This window comes from Durio zibethinus, chromosome 25, assembly GCF_047325235.1.
Source record: "Durio zibethinus cultivar Kanyao isolate XHJ-2024 chromosome 25, ASM4732523v1, whole genome shotgun sequence".
Taxonomy (NCBI): Eukaryota; Viridiplantae; Streptophyta; class Magnoliopsida; order Malvales; family Malvaceae; genus Durio; species Durio zibethinus.
This window is the reverse complement of record NC_143186.1, coordinates 17,991,395-18,013,606: the sequence shown is the minus strand read 5'-3', so window position 1 is coordinate 18,013,606 and position 22,212 is coordinate 17,991,395. Positions and strand designations below refer to the sequence as shown.

At 35.8% G+C, this 22,212-nt stretch overlaps 1 protein-coding gene across 1 annotated transcript; it reads left to right on the top strand.

Annotated features, from left to right (window-relative positions):
* Positions 1–18,269: 18,269 nt before the first annotated feature.
* On the top strand, positions 18,270–21,263 carry LOC111275738 ((-)-germacrene D synthase-like). The gene is given in 8 exon segments (XM_089754739.1): positions 18,270–18,499; positions 18,851–19,124; positions 19,364–19,739; positions 19,897–20,115; positions 20,246–20,384; positions 20,472–20,679; positions 20,682–20,719; positions 20,833–21,263. Coding segments are annotated over 8 exon segments (1,689 nt in total). The 5' UTR covers positions 18,270–18,358; the 3' UTR covers positions 21,127–21,263.
* The last annotated feature ends 949 nt before the right edge of the window (positions 21,264–22,212 follow it).

Below are 22,212 nucleotides of genomic sequence, written 5' to 3'. Positions count from 1 at the left end.
TGAATTTTTGAGAAGACGTAAGATTTCTTGAAAATGAATTTTTGAGAAAATATAAAATTTCTCAAAAATTCCTTTCCGAGAAGCTTAAAAGCTTTTCAAAATAGATTTTCAAGAAGATTTAGGGCTTTTTGAAATTTCATTTATGAGCTCAAATTCATTCTAAATTTTACTGAAAATCCTAACATATAGTCACATGAATTTTAAAAAAAATTTAACTAAATTAATCGAAAAAAAAAGCTAGAAATCTTACCCTTAATCAATGAAAAATTGAAAAACACAAGTGAGTTGAGTTTAGTGTGATAGATTTAGGGTTTTTTTTTTATTAAAAATGAAGAAAGAAGAAAAGAGAATGGAAAAGTGAAAGGGTAGGATGTAAAAATAGAAAAATGAGATGTGGAGTATATTTAGTTAAAATTGTAGACATCCAATTGGGTTCGGCCCAGATCAATTGGGCCTGGCCCAAATGAGTAAGCCCAATTCAATTTTATCTTGTATTTTTTTTTCTTCTTTTCTTCTTCTTTTGTATTTTATGTATTGTATTATTTATTATTATTATGTATTAATATATGTATATATTTATTTATTTATTTTTTGTTAGTATTTATGTGTATTTTATTATTTATGTATATATATATATTTTTTATCTTTTTTATTTTATTCATTTTTGTATTTTTACTTATCTAATTATATATCTGATATATTTTTTTATTATTATTTATCCTATAATATCTGCTAATTTATCTTCTCTAATTATCTAGTTTTTTATTTTATTTGATTTTGATTTTGGAGGGCTGAGATTGAAGGCTGAAGAATCCCATTGGAAATGGGAATTCAATCAGAAGAGTCCAGTGGGATTCAAAGATTGAATTCTCGTCCAAGGAGGAATTGGGATTGATCAGGAACTCCTGATCAATCCCTATAAAAGGGACTCTGGAACAGAATGCAAGACACACAGAAAACAGTAAGCAAAGCTACTGATTTGAGAGAAAAGGAGGCGTATAGGAAGCTAGGAAAAGTTTAGGAGTGTTCTGGGAATGAGAAAAAATTTTTAGAGATTTTTGGCGAAAATTTTTTTCTGGAAATTTCTGGGAAATTTCCAGAATCCGGCGAAAATTCCGGTGAAATTTGAATTTTTCGGCGACAATTCCGGCGAACATTGAAGTTTCCGGCGACCTACCCAGTTTCCGACAAAGAATCCCAGAAACCGGCGATCTTTCGGCCAACTTCCGGCGAAATTTCCAGATTTCGGTGACTTTTTCCAGAATTCGACACCGGTGTTCTTCGGTTTTTAGAGAGAAGGGGGAGAAAAAGGGAAGAAGAGAGAGAGAGGGAGGAGCGTTCTGCCGAAAAAATGAAGGGGATTGCCTTTTATACCCTCCCAAAACGACGTCATTTTGGCCTTAAGTAACCCAGAGGATCCGCGCGTTTTGCCGAACCCGACCCGACCCGGGCGTCGACCCGCTTTCCGACCCGCGCGTGCCAGCCCCCCTCCGAGCCGAGCCGATCCAAGCCGCCAAGCCGCTCCCCCGAGCCGTTTTCTCTTCCTTGAGCCGAGCCAAGCCGAGCCGCGATCCGAGCCTCTCCAGGTTTTTTTTTTTTTTGTTTGAATTTTTTTTATTTCTTTGTTTATTTGTTTATTTTATTTTTTATTTATTAGATTAGGTTTATGTAATATTCTTTTTATTTATTTTTTATTATTTTATTTTCTTTAAATAAAAATAAAAAATTCCAAAAAAATATTTTTAAGGAAAAGTTGAAAGTATCAATTTTCCTTAGAAATAAATTTCGAAAAAATATTTTTGGAGAAAAGTTGAAAGTATCAATTTTCCTCAGAAATAAATTTCAAAAAAAATATTTTTAGGGAAAAGTTGAAAGTATCAATTTTCCTCAGAAATAAATTTCAAAAAAAATATTTTTAGGGAAAAGTTTGATAAGAATAAATTTCCAAAAAATATTTTTAGGGAAAAGTTGAAAGTATCAATTTTCCTTAAAAGAAAAATAAATTTCCAAAAAAAAAATATTTTTAGGGAAAAGTTGAAAGTATCAATTTTCCTTAGAAATAAATTTCCAAAAAATATTTTTGGGGAAAAGTTGAAAGTATCAATTTTCCTCAGAAATAAATTCCAAAAAAAAAAATATTTTTAGGGAAAAGTTGAAAGTATCAATTTTCCTTAAGAATAAATTTCCAAAAAATATTTTTAAGGAAAAGTTGAAAGTATCAATTTTCCTTGAAAATCAAAATTTCAAAAAAAATATTTTTGGGGAAAAGTTGAAAGTATCAATTTTCCTTAGAAATAAATTTTCAAAAAAAAGGTTTTTGAGGAAAAGTTGAAAGTATCAATTTTCTTTGAAAATCGAAATTTCCAAAAAATATTTTTGGAGAAAAGTTGAAAGTATCAATTTTTCCTAAAAAAAAAAAAATCATTCTTTCCTTCCTTTCTATCTTAATTTTGATTTTGTTTTTTTTTTCTTTAAATAATCCGACGATGGAGCCTCTGCAAGTGAAACAGTAGTTTTTCTTGCATACTCTTGAGGTGAGGGAATTTTCTCAATTTTTTGCTAAAAGTATTAGAGTCAATTGAGAATAATTTCCAATAATTAATTACTTGATAAAATTTTAAGGCTTTTGGATAACACAAATTTAAGCTGGTACCATCTTTTGATGGGCGTTGTGAGGGTGCTATAACCTTCCTCACATGTAACCGAACTCCCGAACCCTGTTCTGGTTTGTAGACCTGAACCTATTCTTTTAGGGACCCTTAAACTTAGGTATTCCCTGAAAGGACAGATTCTTTAGGTGGCCAATCGCACCTAGACAAAAAAGATTGGTGGCGACTCCCTAAAGTCAATGTCTAGCGATAGATCCCCGGATCTAGACGTTATGACAGCTTGGCGACTCCACTGGGGATCTTGAGAGTCAGACCAGCAAATAATTTGTGTTATCCAAAAGCCTAATAAAATTGAACCTTTTTGTATATATATGTATTATTGTTTATTCATGTTTATTTACTTTGTTAATTATGTCATTCATATGCATGTGCATAACATGAGCTCTACACCCGAGCTCCGTCCCTCTATGAGGGAGTAAAGTACCTATTGCTTTCGTGAGGTCTAATGCCTCCGCAGCGGCTAGCGAAATACTCCTACTCAAATTGAACATTTTCCGCTTGTAGCCTGTAATGGGTGAGGATTAGGGTGCCTTACTAGTCTGTGATGGACAAGGATGTAAGGAACAATTTGAGGACCTTTAGACTTTGACCCTAAAACCACATATAGTGAACCTTAAGAATGCCTAACCTATAGATAGAGCTATCACTCTTCCTTTTTAGAATTGACCAAAAGCATAGGATTCATCCCTTTTACTTTGTGTGATGTGTGATGTGTAAAATTACTTAGTTATTTGTTCTTTTTCTGGGTATACTAACCTTTTTCTTATTTCTTTTGCATTGGTTCATACGCATATCATAAGGTTGCATAAAAGAACATTTGCTTGAAAAACGGTCTTCAACAAATTTTTTTCATGGACACCAATGAACGCCTAGTTTGCTCTTCATCAGTATTAGCACCCTGTGGGACACCTAATGAAGTAAGGGCCCCATCAGAAAAGACTCAATTGAAGATGAGAGATTGCTTGCCAATTGGGTATGAGTCTACTCTGTCTCAAGAAACATCTGTCCTCCTCAAACAGAACAATTTAGAAGATTTGGTTGACATCTGGAAAAAGATGAGTCTGTCAAGACAAGGGCAGTTTTGTCAGAAGCATGGGCATATAGCACACCTTCTAGCAGTGGCTGTTGATGATCAACTAATTAGAGCTGCAACATAATTTTGGGATCCTGCATATATGTGTTTTATCTTTAACGAAGCTGATATGACTCCCACCATAGAAGAATATTCGGTCTTATTGGGTTTGCATCTAAAGACTCCTGACAAGATATATGTCAAAAAACATAAGTCAGGATTTCGTAAAAGTCTGGCTCAACTCATGGGGATAGACAAGGAAGTTGTGGATTCTCATACAAAGAAGAAACAAGAACAGGTTTGCCTACCTTGGAAGTTCTTTCATGAGTTTCTGATGCAACACATCAATGAAGAACGAGGGTTAGACATATTTACCTTGGCTATATACGGACTGGTAATCTTTCCAAAGGTTTTGAGACATATTGAGATAGCAGTGGTTGATTTCTTTGAGAGTGTGATCAATGGCTGTAATCCTTCAACGGTAATATTAGCAGAGACTATCAGATCTTTGAGTTATTGTCGTCGGAATGGAGGACGCTTCATAGGATGCATACAGCTATTGTACATATGGATGAAAAGCCATTTTGAACAAGGAAATGGGGCTTTCTCGAAGATTTATGTCCGTAATCGCTTTCCGATCAAAGAGTTCTGTGAAAGTGGGTGGTCAAAGCAGAAGTCTAAACAAGAATGGATAACTTTCTTGCAAAAGTTGAAAGGTGCCAGAGTGAGATGGTTAGCCCCATGGATGAATCGAGAGCCTATGTTATACCAATGTGGAGATAATACAGTGGTTCCACTTCTAGGTTTATGGGGAGTGACGAATTATGCACCGCTCTTAGTGAGGAGACAATTGGGGGGAGAACAGTTTATTCCTATGACTTATGGGCTTCATCAGTTAGATTTCTCTTATAGTGAGTCTAAAGCATTTCAGAGGATGAATGGGATGATCAAAGCATGGAAAAATCCCCAAAGAGTGAGTCCTGGACCATTCACTGAAAAAGTCACTCCAGGTTACTTGGTTTGGAGAACAAAGAGAAGATAAGAAATGGTATTCACTTATGAAGTCCTTCAACCACCGACATAAGAAAAGCTTGAAGAGATACCATTAGAGTTAGAGCTGGCAACAAAAGAATTTGAATTTGAAAAGATCAAGTTAAAGAAAGAGATTCAAGAACTTCAAGAAGAAAAAGCCCAGTGGAAAGGTAGAGCTGAAAATTATGAAGTTAAAGTTCATAAGATTGCTAGAGAACGTGATGCAGCTACTGAAGATCTAGCAAGGTTACACCAAGAGCATAAGAGGCTATGTGTGAGAGAAAGGGCCAAAGGGATAACCATTGTCGAGCTGACTGAGGAAAACACAAGACTGAAGCAAGAGTATGCCGAATTGAAAGAAGAAAGTACTGAAGCACAGGCAGAAATTAACATGCTAAACAGTTATTTGAGCGGGCTAAGTCAAAGGTTGGATGAACAAGGAGACCACATTGCTGCATTGGTTAGAGAACATAGAGAATTATCATACCAAGTCTGGTGTGGTAAAAGAGAGAACCTAGGGAGGCAGAAATACATTGAGCACTTAACAACTCAAATTCATAAAGGGGTGCGTAAGGCAAGAGAGATGGTGGAAGAGGCAGAGGCATTAAGACAAGTGGTGCCCCCAGTGGGAGAACATGGACAACGTCTCTTGAACTTCATAGAAGAAGCCAAGGCCCAGTATGAACAGATCAAACAATTTTATGGCTATAATGCTAGGACGATAAACTCAATGTAGACCAAAGTTTTTTTTTTTTTTTTGGAATAAATGAAATTTTTTAGTTGAATACCGTTTTGAGGCAAATGTTCTTTGCATACATGCATTTCTCATTCATTACATTCTCATTCATTGCATTCTCATTCATTATACTTACAAAATAACCATGTGATGATCATGCCAATTTACTGATTCTAAGATATGGTACTCAAGGTTCCAGGATAGCTCCGTCTAGCGAAAATCCTGCCCATCGATTCAACACAAGATTCAGAGTAAGGCAAATGGAGCAGAAAAATTCCCAAAGATTTGAAAAGATAGAGAAAGCCCAGGAGAAGATTGAGGGTGAGCTAAGCAAGATTCTAGAGGCTCTTAATAACATGAACAAAGGAAAAGGAGTTGAAGGAAGTACAAGCCAGCAAATTCCCCCATTACAAGAAATAGCTGACCCCCTGTACCCTCCAAGTTTTGGCCCACCTCAAGCTCAGTCTGCTCAAGAGGTCCCACCACAACACTTCGCATATCCAACATATCCTGGAATGCCATCGACTTTCAACCCCGAGCAGTATAACAGCTATATAAATCCTGTCTTCACTGAAAAGGTAGTAGAACCAATTCTTGATCTAGATGATTTAAAAGAGAAGGAGAAGGAAAAAATGAGAGTATAGGCTGAGAAAAGTTCCAAGATTAGCATGCTAGAGCAAAGGCTAAGGGCTGTGGAAGGATTTAGCTTCTATAGGTCAGTTGATGCCGCGGGGCTCTGCCTAGTTCCTGATGTGGTTATCCCCCATAAGTTTAAGGTACCAAAATTTAAAAAATATGATGGTACAAAGTGCCCCAAAACCCACATCACCATGTATTGTAGGAAGATGGCAGCTCATGCACAGGATGAGAAACTCTTGATGCATGTTTTCCAAGACAGTCTTACTGACTCTGCGGCCAGATGGTATGTTCAGCTGGACAGGACTCGCATTCACTCGTGGAGCAATATGGCACATGATTTTATCAGTCACTACCGACATATCATCGATTTGGCCCCAGATCGTTTGTCTTTGCAGAATCTGGAGAAAAAGACAAACGAATCTTTTAAAGAGTATGCCCAGAGGTGGAGAGATATTGCTTCTCAGGTACAGCCTCCTCTGACCGAGAAAAAAACTACAATGCTATTTGTTAGCACTTTAAAACCTCCCTATTATGAAAAGATGATAGGGAATGCAACAAAGAATTTTGCCGATATGGTAATTTCGGGAGAAATCATTGAGAGTGCCATCAAGAATGGCAAGCTAGAAGGGAATGAAGCATCTGGCAAAAGAATCCTGAAGAAAAAAAAAATTGAAGCTCAGGCTGTGAGCTTTGATAGACAGCAACTTAGGGGTTATTCACCCTACCCCCCACCAGAATATCTACCCTATCACCCCACTGTAAATAACACTTCTTTTCACCCATACCAACCACCATACCCCCAAACCTATCAAACCTTTCATAGACCCCAAAACACCATGTACAGTTCTAACATTCAACCTATCCCAAAACCACAAATTCGCCCAACTAACCCTGCTGGTGGCTCGCGGGAGCAACGAACCACTCGCGAAAGACCTATTTTTGACCCTATTCCCATGACCTATACGGAATTATACAAGGAGCTCTACAACAATCATTTGATTGCTCCAAGTAAATTGGAACCCCTCAAGCCACCTTACCCCAAGTGGTATGATCCCACTGCCCACTGTGACTACCATTATGGGATTGCTGGTCACTCCATCGAAAATTGCACTACTCTGAAATATAAAGTGCAACGGTTGATCAAGGATGGGATGATCTGCTTTGACACTGGAGGGATGACTGCACCAAATGTTAGTGGCAATCCTTTGCCAAATCATAATGTGAATGTTATAGTTGAAGAGCATGAGCGCCATGTGAAGAAAGAAGTGGTAGATATTAAGACACCTCTCGATCAATTGTTTAATGTCTTACGAAAAGCAGACATGATACAACTGGTAAGTCCACACAGCTATCATGGAGCATATATAGCTGGTACTAGTTGTAAGTATCATAGTGGGGCAAGAGGCCACTCTATTGAGACCTGTAAACAGTTTCACCAAGAGGTGCAAAAACTCCTGAATTCACATCAGTTGGAGGTCTACGAAGAAAAAGAAGGCTTGAAGAATGCTGAGGTGTGCATGACTGATAGGCCTGAAAAGCTGTTTCCCAAACCAGTGACAATTCGATGTGGAAACAAACCAAAATCAGTCATAGACAAGCTCCTCCCTAGGCCGGTAACTTTTAAAGTCCCGACTCTTTTTCCATACAAAGATGATAAAGCTGTGCCCTGGAGATATGGATGTGACACTGTAGTGCAGGGGCAAAAAAAAGAGGTCTTCAAAGCTGATGCTTTCAATATTACTGGTGTAGGAGGCATTACTCGAAGTGGGAGATGTTACACCCCAGAAATGCTAGAGAAGGCTAGGAGGGAGAAAGCTAAAGAAGAAGAAAGACGAAATAATCCAGAGATAGAGCCTGAAGAAGATCAGCCGAAGCCAGTATCAGAAAGAAAGGTTTGTGAATTCCTGAAGCTGGTAAAACATAGCGAATATTCAGTTGTGGAACAGTTGAATAAAATGCCAGCTCGAATCTCATTGTTATCACTATTGCTGAACTCAGAGCCACACCGAAATGCCTTGCTGAAAGTGTTGAATCAGGCATACGTGGCACATAACGTGTCTGTCGAATATGTGAATCACTTGGCTAGAAACTTAGTCATGCCAAATCACATTTCATTCAGTGATGATGAGATTTCTTTGGAGGGAAAGAGAAATGCTAAGGCCCTGCATATCACAGTAAAGTGCCAGAGCCATATCATAGCTAAAGTCCTTATCGATAATGGTTCTGCCATCAATGTCATGCCTATGTCAACTTTGGCAAGGCTACCCATCGACTATTCTCATATGCGAGATAGTCAGATGATTGTGAGAGCCTTTGATGGGACCAGAAAAGAAGTCCTGGGAGATATTGAGATGCCCTTACAAATTGGGCCATGCACCTTCAATGTAAAATTTCAAGTGATGGACATCTCTCCGTCCTACAGTTGTTTATTAGGAAGACCATGGATTCACATGGCAGGAGCTATGCCCTCTACTTTACATCAAAAGATCAAGTTCAATGTAGAAGGTCAATTAGTAGTAGTAGTTGGGGAGGAAGACATGCTGGTGACTCAACCATTGAACACTCCATATGTAGAGGCTACCGAAGAAGCATTGGAATGCTCCTATCGATCTTTTGAATTGGTCAATACTGTAGGTGAAGGATTCTAAAGTCAGCCTTTTTCAAAGATAGTGGTGAGCCAAGTCATCAATAAAGGCTGGTGTCCAGGACTAGGGCTAGGCAAAAATTTACAGGGAATTAAAGAACCTCCAACAATAACAGACAATAGCGATAGGGCAGGCTTAGGCTATGAGATGGCAGAGTGGGAAGTCAAAAGGAGGCCATCAAGAAAGACACCAAGACTGATGTTCATCCCACACTTGTATGAAACCTTCAGACCTGGAGGAATCATGAACCCAGATGCTAGAAAAAGTATGGAGGATGATTTTGCCCAGTTAGCCATTAATGCTGTTAAAGATGAGGTGAGGGTAAATCAAGAAGAGTGGGTTCGTCTCTGTCCACCAGATTATGAGCTGAACAATTGGAGTGCTATCGAGATGCCTTCGACTTTTGATTTAGATGCAATGTAATTGTAGCATCCCAATAGCTATTGCCCAAGGCATTGGGGTGATCTTTTTGTTCGGGCCATTCATGATTTATTATTTTTAATAAAATTAGGAAGTATGCATTTTCATTCATTTCTTCTTGTGTTTTCATTATTTCCATCTTCCCAAGCACATCTTGCCAACATATCCCATTTCATTCAATTGCAGGTCTTTAAATGAACATGAGGATAATCATGATAACAATCAAGAGGTTAGCTTTGAGAATTCAATTAATATTGATGAATTTGATAATGAAGAGAATTCTGAAGAATATGTTATGCCTCCGGACCTAATGAGGATGATTGAACAAGAAAATAAGCCGATTGAGCCCCATCAAGAGTTAGTAGACTTAGTGAATCTGGGAGATGTAAAAAATAAGAAAGAGGTCAGAATGGGCACTTCACTTTCATCTGAAGATAGGCAACAACTGACAGACCTACTCCAAGAATTTGTAGATATATTCGCTTGGTCTTATCAGGATATGCCAGGGTTGAGCACAGAGATAGTGGAGCACAGATTGCCTCTAAGGCCAGAATGTAAGCCAGTTCAACAGAAACTGAGACGGATGAAGCCCGAAATGCTACTAAAGATTAAAGAGGAGGTGAAGAAACAATTTGATACAGGTTTTCTACCAGTGGCTAAGTATCCAGAATGGGTAGCCAATATAGTCCCAGTTCCTAAGAAAGATGGAAAAGTACGAATGTGTGTGGACTATCGAGATTTGAATAAGGCTAGCCCAAAGGATAACTTTCCTTTGCCTCATATCGACACACTAGTAGATAACACGGCTAAGCATTCAATTTTCTCCTTTATGGATGGTTTCTCGGGGTATAATCAGATAAAGATGGCTGCAGATGATATGGAAAAGACTACTTTTGTGACTATGTGGGGAACTTTCTGCTACAAAGTCATGCCTTTTGGGTTAAAGAATGCTGGGGTAACATATCAAAGGGCCATGGTAACACTCTTCCATGACATGATGCACAAAGAGATCGAAGTGTATGTAGATGATATGATTGCAAAGTCTTGTGGGGATGAAGATCATGTCACTAGCCTCAGAAAGTTATTTGAGAGGTTGAGAAAATTTCAGCTAAAATTAAACCCAACCAAGTGCACCTTTGGGGTAAAGTCAGGGAAGTTGCTAGGCTTCATAGTCAGTGAAAGAGGAATTGAAGTTGATCCCGATAAGATACGGGCCATCCAAAATTTGTCACCTCCCAGCACACCAAAAGAAGTTCGAAGTTTTTTGGGGAGATTGAACTACATTTCTCGGTTCATCTCTCAGCTTACTTACAAATGTGATCCCATCTTTAAGCTTCTCCGTAAAGATAACCCTAGAAAATGGAATGAAGAATGTCAAGAGGCGTTTGATAAAATTAAGCAATATTTATCAAACCCTCCAGTATTGGTGCCACCTGTTTCAGGGAAACCTTTAATCTTGTACCTAACTGTATATGAAAATTCAGTGGGATGTGTGATGGGGCAGCAAGATGAGGCTAGCCGGAAAGAGAGAGCTATTTATTATCTGAGTAAAAAGTTCACTGAATACGAATCCAAGTATTCTTCATTGGAGAAAATGTGTTGTGCATTAGCGTGGACTACCAAAAGACTTAGACAGTACATGCTCTATCACACTACATGGCTCATAGCGAAATGGGATCCCATTAAGTACATCTTTGAGAAGCCTTCTTTGTTTGGGAGAATCGCTAGATGGCAAGTAATGCTCTCGAAATACGACATTATATACGTGAGCCAAAAAGCAATAAAAGGGGGTGCTATAGCAGAATTTCTTGCAGATCGTGCTACTGAAGAGTATGAGCCGATGAAGCTAGAATTTCCTGATGAAGACTTGATGGCTATTTCTCAACTGGAAGAAAGGGAGTATGGAGAAAAATATTGGAGAATGTACTTTGATGGAGCTGCCAATGCCTTGGGGCATGGAATTGGGGCAATTTTGATTTCTCCAGAAGAACAGTACTACCCTGTAACAGCGAGGTTAAATTTTAATTGCACAAATAACATCGTTGAGTATGAGGCATGTGTTATGGGCCTACAAGCTGCTATAGAAAGAAGAGTGAAAGCACTGAAAGTGTTTGGAGACTCAGCTCTAGTTATATACCAGTTGAAAGGAGAATGGGAGACGAGAAACTCAAAACTCGTTCCATATCATAAGTATATTCTAGAGTTGACGAAACAATTTGAAGATGTCCAGTTCAATCACTTACCTCGGGAAGAAAATGTGATTGCTGATGCATTGGCTACTCTGGCTGTAATGATTCGAATTAATGATGACACCGACATTCAGCCCATAAAATTAGATGTTAAGGATATACCAGCGTATTGTTCTAATGTAGAGGGGGAAGAAGATAGAAAACCCTGGTATTATGACATTTTACAGTATGTCAAGGATCAGCAGTATCCAGTTCAAGCAACAGAAAATGATAAAAGGGTCATCCGAAGATTGGCTATGAGCTTTTTCCTGGACGGGGATATCCTTTACAAAAGAAGCAAGGATCAAGTACTATTGAGGTATGTAAATGAGACTGAAGCAAAAAAAATCATTGAAGAGGTACATGATGGAATATGTGGGGCACATACTAGTGGACATATGATGACAAGATAGATTATGAGAGCGGGATATTACTGGTTGACGATGGAGAATGATTGCATTGACTATGCTCGTAAATGCCATAAATGCCAGGTATATGCTGATAAGATTCATGCTCCACCGTCTGTTTTACATGTTATGGCACCACCATGGCCATTTTCAATGTGGGGCATGGATGTCATTGGTCCAATCACCCCAAAGGCTTCTAACAGGCACAGATTCATTTTTATGATGATAGATTACTTCACAAAATGGGTAGAAGCAGCTTCATATGCAAATGTGACACACTCTGTGGTTTGCAAGTTCATAAAAAAAGAGATCATATGTAGATATGGACTTCCGGAAAAAATCATTTCAGACAATACCAAGAATCTAAATAGCAAGATGATGCAAGAAATATGTGCTCAATATAAGATCAAGCATCATAACTCGGCACCATACCGTCCAAAAATGAATGGGGCAGTTGAGGCGGCCAATAAGAACATAAAGAGGATTTTGGAAAAAATGATCGAGACTTACAAAGATTGGCATGAGAAGTTGCCATTCGCATTGCATGCATATCGAACGTCAGTTCGCACCTCTACTAGGGCAACCCCATTTTCGTTGGTTTATGGGATGGAGGCTGTACTACCAGTGGAAGTAGAGATCCCCTCTTTGAGAGTCTTAAAAGAAGTTGAGTTAGAAGAGGCTGAATGGATTCGAGAACGTTATGAGCAGTTAAATTTCATAGAAGAAAAGAGATTGACTGCACTGTGCCATGGTCAGCTATACCAAAGAAGAATGATGAGGGCTCATGATAAGAAAACTCGGCCTCGTTGCTTTCGAGAAGGAGAGTTAGTTTTGAAAAGAATTCTCCCAATCCAGCACGATAGTAGAGGAAAATGGACTCCGAATTGGGAAGGGCCATATGTGGTGAAACGGGCCTTTTCGGGTGGAGCGTTGATACTGACTGAGATGGATGGAAATGATTTACCCCATCCTGTAAATTCTGATGCTGTGAAGAAATACTATGCTTGAAAAAAATAAAAAAATGGAAAAATGAAAAATGAAAAAATAAAAAAATGAAAAAAGAAAAAAAGAAAAAAAAGAAAAAGTGAACAAGGAGGACTCAAGGCGAAAACCCCAAAAGGGCGGTTTGAGTCATAGGGGGTTTGTCTAAGTTGAAAACCTGAAAAGGCGGCTTAGATAAGGAGAATACAACATCGAATTTGAAAGTCTGCTGAGATGAAGGTTAGCAAATTCAGAAGAGTTTCAAGTTGTTAAATACATCAGAGGGTTGAGTTTTCAGAAAAAAACTTTGAGATATGTTATCATGATTATCTTATTGTTCATTTTGGGCTTTGTCCCCATACCTATCCTTGTAATTCTTTCTTGGCCAAAGTTTACCGACATTTGCTAATAAAGAAACATTTTATTCTTTGCTCCTTTTTCTGATGACTGTTTCCCTACTATTCATATCTTTTTCTTCTTAATACCCCATCATGGAGGGAATGTGTAAATGCATTCTCTCTTTCTGAGTTGAAAATAATGATTGATGAATGAATAACAACATAAAAAGATTTTTACATTACATTGAATAAATCAAGAGTGATAAAGGCAGAATCGAGATGTTTAGCTCCTGATTAGGACATTGAAGAGATTTTTGTTACAGGAAGAATATGAATGGAAGAAATAATTAAGAGTCACACTGGTTCGATCTTAGAAGAACAGTGTCATTGGATCTTTGAGGAATCAAAGGGCTTGATGCAAAAAAAAAAAAAAAAAAGAGCTTGAGAAACTTGAGTACCATACATTGAACAGGAATTAATTGGCCAACATTTGCATAGCATGCATTGAAATTCATATGCATTTGCATAGCATACACTACTTTCAGGAAAGTATAGTGTACAAATTCAAGAAGCAGGGGTGTTCCAACATCCCACATGGAAAAGACAGGTATGAAAAGACTTTGCAAGTTTGAGAAGAAACTTGTCAGGTAAGTTCCTAATCCTTGAGATAGGATGTCTCTTGGTATCAGGGTTGATTTATAAGACCTTTGGGCATAATCTCCTGAAATCTCTTCAAACACAACTTTCAACTCCTTCGGACATGATTGTCTAGGAGTATTTACTTTTCAAAGTTCGTTGCCTCTGTTTAGAGGAGCAATTTACTTTTTCAAAGTCGTGGTACCTCTGTTTAGAGGAGCAATTTACTTTCCAAAGTCGTGGTGCCTCTGTTTAGAGGAGCAATTTACTTTTCAAAGTTCGTTGCCTCTGTTTAGAGGAGCAATTTGGAGCAATTTACTTTTCAAAGTTCGTTGCCTCTGTTTAGAGGAGCAATTTACTTTTCCAAAGTTGTGGTGCCTCTGTTTAGAGGAGCAATTTACTTTTCCAAAGTCGTGGTACATCTGTTTAGAGGAGCAATTTACTTTTCCAAGTTCGTTGCCTCTGTTTAGAGGAGCAATTTACTTTCCAAAGTCGTGGTACCTCTATTTAGAGGAGCAATTTACTTTCAAAAAGTCGTGGTGCCTCTGTTTAGAGGAGCTTTGGTAAAAAAAAAAAAAAACAAAAAAAACAAAAAAACAAAAAACAAAAAAACCAAAAAACCAAAAAAACAAAAAAAAAAACAAAAAAAACAAAAAAACCAAAAAATGTTGAGTTGAGTCTTGATTGGGTGTCTACGTCTTTGCGCAATTTCTGTTTCACAGAAAATGTGCAAAGAGGGGCAGCTGTAGACACCCAATTGGGTCCGGCCCAGATCAATTGGGCCTGGCCCAAATGGGTAAGCCCAATTCAATTTTATCTTGTATTTTTTTTCTTCTTTTCTTCTTCTTTTGTATTTTATGTATTGTATTATTTATTATTATTATGTATTAATATATGTATATATTTATTTATTTATTTTTTGTTAGTATTTATGTGTATTTTATTATTTATGTATATATATATATTTTTATCTTTTTTATTTTATTCATTTTTGTATTTTTACTTATCTAATTATATATCTGATATATTTTTTTATTATTATTTATCCTATAATATCTGCTGATTTATCTTCTCTAATTATCTAGTTTTTTATTTTATTTGATTTTGATTTTGGAGGGCTGAGATTGAAGGCTGAAGAATCCCATTGGAAATGGGAATTCAATCAGAAGAGTCCAGTGGGATTCAAAGATTGAATTCCCGTCCAAGGAGGAATTGGGATTGATCAGGAACTCCTGATCAATCCCTATAAAAGGGACTCTGGAACAGAATGCAAGACACACAGAAAACAGTAAGCAAAGCTACTGATTTGAGAGAAAAGGAGGCGTATAGGAAGCTAGGAAAAGTTTAGGAGTGTTCTGGGAGTGAGAAAAAATTTTTAGAGAAATTTGAATTTTCCGGCGACAATTCCGGCGAACATTGAAGTTTCCGGCGACCTACCCAGTTTCCGACAAAGAATCCCAGAAACCGGCGATCTTCCGACCAACTTCCTGTGAAATTTCCAGATTTCGGTGACTTTTTCCAAAATCCGACATCGGTGTTCTTCGGTTTTTAGAGAGAAGGGGGAGAAAAAGGGAAGAAGAGAGAGAGAGGGAGGAGCGTTCTGCCGAAAAAACGAAGGGGATTGCCTTTTATACCCTCCCAAAACGACGTCGTTTTGGCCTTAAGTAACCCAGAGGATCCGCGAGTTTTGCCGAACCCGACCTAACCCGGGTGTCGACCCGCTTTCTGACCCGCGCGTGCCAGCCCCCCTCCGAGCTGAGCCGAGCCGATCCAAGCCGCCAAGCCGCTCCCCCGAGTCGTTTTCTCTTCCTTGTGCCGAGCCGAGCCGAGCCGAGCCGCGATCCGAGCCTCTCCAGGTTTTTTTTTTTTTTTTGTTTGAATTTTTTTTATTTCTTTGTTTATTTGTTTATTTTATTTTTTATTTATTAGATTAGGTTTATGTAATATTCTTTTTATTTATTTTTTATTATTTTATTTTCTTTAAATAAAAATAAAAAATTCCAAAAAAATATTTTTAGGGAAAAGTTGAAAGTATCAATTTTCCTTAAAAGAAAAATAAATTTCCAAAAAAAAAATATTTTTAGGGAAAAGTTGAAAGTATCAATTTTTCTTAGAAATAAATTTCCAAAAAATATTTTTGGGGAAAAGTTGAAAGTATCAATTTTCCTCAGAAATAAATTTCAAAAAAAATATTTTTAGGAAAAAGTTGAAAGTATCAATTTTCCTTAAGAATAAATTTCCAAAAAGTATTTTTAGGGAAAAGTTGAAAGTATCAATTTTCCTTAAAAGAAAAATAAATTCCCGAAAAAAAAATATTTTTAGGGAAAAGTTGAAAGTATCAATTTTCCTCAGAAATAAATTCCAAAAAAAAAAATATTTTTAGGGAAAAGTTGAAAGTATCAATTTTCCTTAAGAATAAATTTCCAAAAAATATTTTTAAGGAAAAGTTGAAAGTATCAATTTTCCTTAAAAGAAAAATAAATTTCCAAAAAAAAAAAGTATTTTTGGGGAAAAGTTGAAAGTATCAATTTTCCTTAGAAATAAATTTTCAAAAAAAGGGTTTTTGAGGAAAAGTTGAAAGTATCAATTTTCCTTGAAAATCGAAATTTCCAAAAAATATTTTTGGGGAAAAGTTGAAAGTATCAATTTTTCCTAAAAAAAAAAAATCATTCTTTCATTCCTTTCTATCTTAATTTTGATTTTGTTTTTTTTTCTTTAAATAATCCGACGATGGAGCCTCTGCAAGTGAAACTGTAGTTTTTCTTGCATACTCTTGAGGTGAAGGAATTTTCTCAATTTTCTGCTAAAAGTATTAGAGTCAATTGAGAATAATTTTCAATAATTAATTATTTGATAAAATTTTAAGGCTTTTGGATAACACAAATTTAAGCTGGTACCATATTTTGATGGGCGTTGTGAGGGTGCTATAACTTTCCTCATATGTAACCGAACTCCCGAACCCTGTTCTGGTTTGTAGACCTGAACCTATTCTTTTAGGGACCCTTAAACTTAGGTATTCCCTGAAAAGACAGATTCTTTAGGTGGCCAATCGCACCTAGACAAAAAAGATTGGTGGTGACTCCCTAAAGTCAATGTCTAGCGATAGATCCCCGGATCTAAACGTTATGACAAAAATAAAAAATTTAAGTTTGAATTTAAAATATATTTAATAAAGAGATATATAAAGTAAAAAAAAATGTAAACAAAATTCCTCATTTCTCAGCTTCGAAGAGTATAATCGGCCATTGGACTTAAGTTTCAACAATTGCACACCCAAGATTATCTTCTACCGACCCAACCCACTTTGCAACACAGCTCTAACCTATCGATTCATTCTTTCCTTTTTCTGGTCACATATCAATTGTTTCAAACATTTAACTAATTATTATGTGCCAATAAAAGTCTGTTTCCAAGGACAAAATAGAGGCCTTAGAATATACGTAATAGTAGTATTTTACGTATTAAGAAACATTTCATTTTATTGTAATTTTTGCATGTATATCTAATTTCATAAAAAAATAAAAAATAAAAACATTAAACGTATGGCCAACTTGGTATGGGAGCTAATTGTGATTACACTTAGAAAAGTTGTCGTACTTGACTTTATACCTTAGGTATTATATTTATTATTGATTGTAAATTTAAAAAGCAAAAAAGTTATGGTTTATATTAATATAAAATTATTTTAACTAAAATTTCGTACTTATTATATTTCAATCTTAGTGAACTGTAGGATTCACATGAATTCTCGTAAAAAAAAAAAAAAAAAAACGAAGTCGGCAAGGCATGAAAAACGTAAGTGAATTCAAGAGGATTCTCATTCCCTTTTGTGTGCGTTTTTTGATGCCTGTGAGGTCAATTATTATATTTAAAACTTAGTGAACTGTAGGATCCACTTGAAATTCTCGTAAAAAGGGACAACAAGGTATAACAAACGGGCGGGATTAGGCAGAGGATTTGCTGCCAAAAATCATGAATTGATTGTAATAATATTTAACTTGATGTTTTATTCTTTTTTGTTGGCTTTATACATATCCATTTTATTCCTTTTCAGACCTTCGTTAAATTTTTTGGTGGGTTAAGTAATTTGATTGCAAATTTTAGTATTAGCGGTACTAGAATTTTTCCCTTTTTTTTTTTAATGGCCACATGATTTCCACATCCGGTGGTTTGATGATTGAAATTTGAAAGTTCAATTATTAATTAGAATTGTTCTGAAAAAATTTCCAAGAATATGGGGTTTTAAAATGTGTGGATGCTAGGTTCTTTGCATTTTGATTTGTCTTAATGTGTACCACAGAAGCCAAGAAAAAATATGTGAAAAGTGGAGAGAATCTTGTCACTTCCAAGTGGCCTCATGGTTTTTTCCTTGACTTTTCGAATTTTGCGGCCTTCCATGTCACATGTTCTTTAGGATGCCCATGCCACATTAGCTCTCTATAAATACCAATGCTAGAAATCCCTCCTGAAGCACCGAAGTGCAGTAAACCGGCACCTTCATATCTTTTGTACTCAAAATTTTATTTCATATTATCCTTTAAAACAGTTTTCAAAAATGTCTATTGAAGTTTCAGCAGTAACTCTTTCATCCCCAATCCAAAATGCTGAACTGCCTGAAATCAATCGTCGGTCGGCAGGTTATCATCCCAGCATCTGGGGTGACCATTTTCTCTCATATGCCTCAAACATTAATAGGGTAATTGCAATAATTAGTTTAATATTTGCATTCTGCTTAATTACATATAAATAGACTTTGATAATTCATATATTAGTGCGTGCAAAACACCGATAGTTTGTATATTTGTGTTTTACATAAAATTATGTCAAAATTTGTATTGATATAAAAAATACTAAATATTTTTTTTTGTTTTTGTTAAACTATATATTATTTTTTTCAAAATTTTAAACTGTCACCTTTGGATTTTTTTTTTTTATTATTTAGTCATGTTTTAAATTGAAAGGTTTACTTATATTCCAAAAAAGTACTTCATAAGTTCCAACATGTTTCTCAAGGGAGGTGTATTAATTTGATTATTTTCTTATCTAGGAGGAAGATCATGATAAGGAGGAAGAGCATCAGAAGCTGAAGAATGAATTACAGAAGATGCTAATGGCTGATGAGGTTGATAAACCTTTGGAAAAGCTTAAGTTGATTGATGCAATCCAACGCCTAGGAGTTTCTTATCATTTTGAAAAAGAGATTGAACAAGTCCTGCACTTGGCCTACAATGATTGTGATATTGAGGCCAATGATGGGAACCTTTATACCATTTCTCTCGAATTTCGGCTGCTTCGACAAAATGGCTATAAAATGTCATGTGGTATTAAACTGATCTTAGTACCTGCTTTTCTATATTTATGGACAGAACTTGACTACATTTGTGAACCAATTTAATTTAGGCTTATTTTCAACTTTGTGTCGGGATAAAAATAGATAAGAGTTTTGAAAACTTTATACAAAAAATGGCTTGATTCATTCAATTTTCATGTGATTAGAGATTTTTAGTTTATTTAACATTACTGACTAAAACCATCTGATGTTTATGTATGGTGAAAGCAGAAGCCTTTAACAAATTCAAAGACAGTGAAGGAAAGTTGAAGGAATCCCTTATCAATGATGTTCAAGGAATGTTAAGCTTGTATGAGGCCACACATCTAAGGGTGCATGGGGAAGACATCCTGGATGAAGCTCTTGCTTTCACTACTACTCACCTTGAGACCATGGCTACCAGCTGCTTGAACTCTTCTCTTGCAGCACAAATAAGTCATGCTTTAAAGCAACCTATCCACAAAGGATTGCCAAGGCTTGAGGCCAGGCAGTACATGCCTATCTATCAAGAAGACCCTTCTCATAATGAAGCTGTATTAACCTTTGCAAAGTTAGATTTCAATATGCTGCAGAGGGTGCACCAGAAAGAACTTAGTGAAATCGCAAAGTAAGCTTTGAAGTCCCCCTTACTTGATGCCTAGCAATTGCTAGCTATAGATATATATATGACAGCTGAGGATTATAGTTTGCCCAGCTATCAATTGGGATTTTCCTCCATATTAGATTTCGTTAATTAAGTGATGCACTTCAATTATGGTATTCAGGTGGTGGAAAGACTTAGATTTCTTGAGGAAACTACCTTTTATCAGAGATCGAGTGATAGAGTGCTACTTTTGGATATTGGGAGTGTACTTTGAGCCCGAATATCGGTTGGCTAGAAGCATATTAACCAAAGTGATTGCCATGACTTCAGTTATTGATGACATCTATGATGTATATGGCACTATTGAAGAACTTGTTCTCTTTACTAAAGCAGTTGAGAGGTCTCATTTCTTCTTTTTTTTTTTTTTTTTTTTGCAATTCCTCACTCATGTCTATCCTTCAAAGTTCATAGTAATTGTTTCTTTTCTATAAGATGAATTAAATTAAAGTTTTGGTCAACATATTTTTTAGGTGGGATATATCTGAAAAAGATCACCTTCCTCAGTACATGCAAATTTGTTATCAGGCATTGCTAGATGTTTACAAAGAAATTGAAGAGAAAATGACAGAACAAGGAAAATTATACCGCCTTGACTATGCAAAAGAAGCTGTAAGCTAATTAGCTGAATTTAGATTTCAGTGGACATAATAACTATTCCTCTCGTTTCAACTGATTATTTTGTTTTTGGTTGCTCAGATGAAAAATCAAGTTAGAGCATACTGTGCTGAAGCTGTATGGTTCCATAACCACCATGTACCGACAATGGAGGAATACATGCCAGTTGCATTAGTCACCTCTGCCTATTCAATGCTTGCAACCACATCGTTTATCGGAATGGGAGATGTTGCAACAGAAGAAGCTTTCGCATGGTTGTTTAGTGATCCCAAGATAGCTACTGGCGCTTCCATGTCTGCAGACTCATGGATGACATTGTGTCCTACAAGGTACAAACTTCACAATTTTTAATTTCTTGAATGATCAATTGGCTTAAAAACCAAAATTCCGGCATGGTATATACTTATATTAGCCATTGATTTTGATGATTTTGCGGAAGCAGTTCGAGCAAAAGAGAGGACATGTAGCTTCAGGCATTGAATGTTACATGAAACAGCATGGTGCTACTGAACAAGAAGCTGTCAACGAATTTCGCCAACAAATTACTGATGCATGGAAAGATATAAATGAAGAATGTCTCTATCCAACCACTGTCCCCATGTCACTCCTGACTCGAATTGTCAATCTTGCTCGTGTAATTGATGTTGTATACAAGACTGAAGATGGTTATACTCATGCTGGAGTGATGCTTAAAGACTTTGTAGCTTCTATGCTCGTTGATTCTGTTCCTTTATGAGCATTTTGTCGATCTTTCACACACTAGCTACTGCGTCAGTCACGCATAAAACCAAGTTATCAATAATATATGCTCATGCTAAAGAAATCTCTCTCTTGAAAAATAAATTTTCCAAGATTTTGGAAATTCTTCATTAAGATAATATTGTCCTTGCATAAAATTAAGGCAGTGAGGTATCATTTTTTTAAATTATCACAGCAATATAATTATCATGGTGATAAAATTACCAAGATAATTTGGCAACTAATGATCTTAGATTACTATATTTGGTACAATATTATAAATTATTAGTAATTTTAAATTATTGTATTTGATATTATATAAAAAATAAATCATATAGTACAAAACATCCAAAATAACCTTTAACAAATATTTAATACTTATTAAATCAATAATTTATAAAATAGTTAAATGTTATTTTATAAAAAAGAAACTATAAAATATAAATCAATTTTGATAAAAATAATTTCTAAAAAATTATTAAATAAATCTATTATATTTTTTTAGTCAATATAAATTTATAACATAAAACTCTTTTAGAATAAATGATTAAAAAAACCAATATTTAAAATTTTTAGTAACTAGCTTTTTAGGGTAATGTTAATTATATTTTTCGTGAGGATAAATTAGTTAGAAAAATAATATTGAAAATTACTTTCTCATAGTGATAAAACTTTCATATCATTTAGATTAGGAATCAAATCACTCTTGAGCCAATGATCTGATCACCTTAATAATAAGATTATTGTTATATAAAATTTCTAAATTATTATCAAAAAAGGTGATGTAAGTGCAAATTACTGTAACTTAATCACCCTATACCAAATACTCTTTAAATGAATTGAACAACTTGGTTGGAATATTAAATTGTGGTACTGATAGGTGGCATTTCCTAGCTATTGTTTTGTAAAGTTAAAATCTTCTTCTTTTATGCTGTATTTATCCTCTTTTCCCTTAAATTCTAAAGTCCATTTGGTTCAGTAGGTTACAACATGATGTTAGCTACTTAGTTCAAATTTGTTAATCAAAATTTAATTATTGTGAGAAGTATTTTGAAAATAAAATTTTGAATTATTGTATCAAATG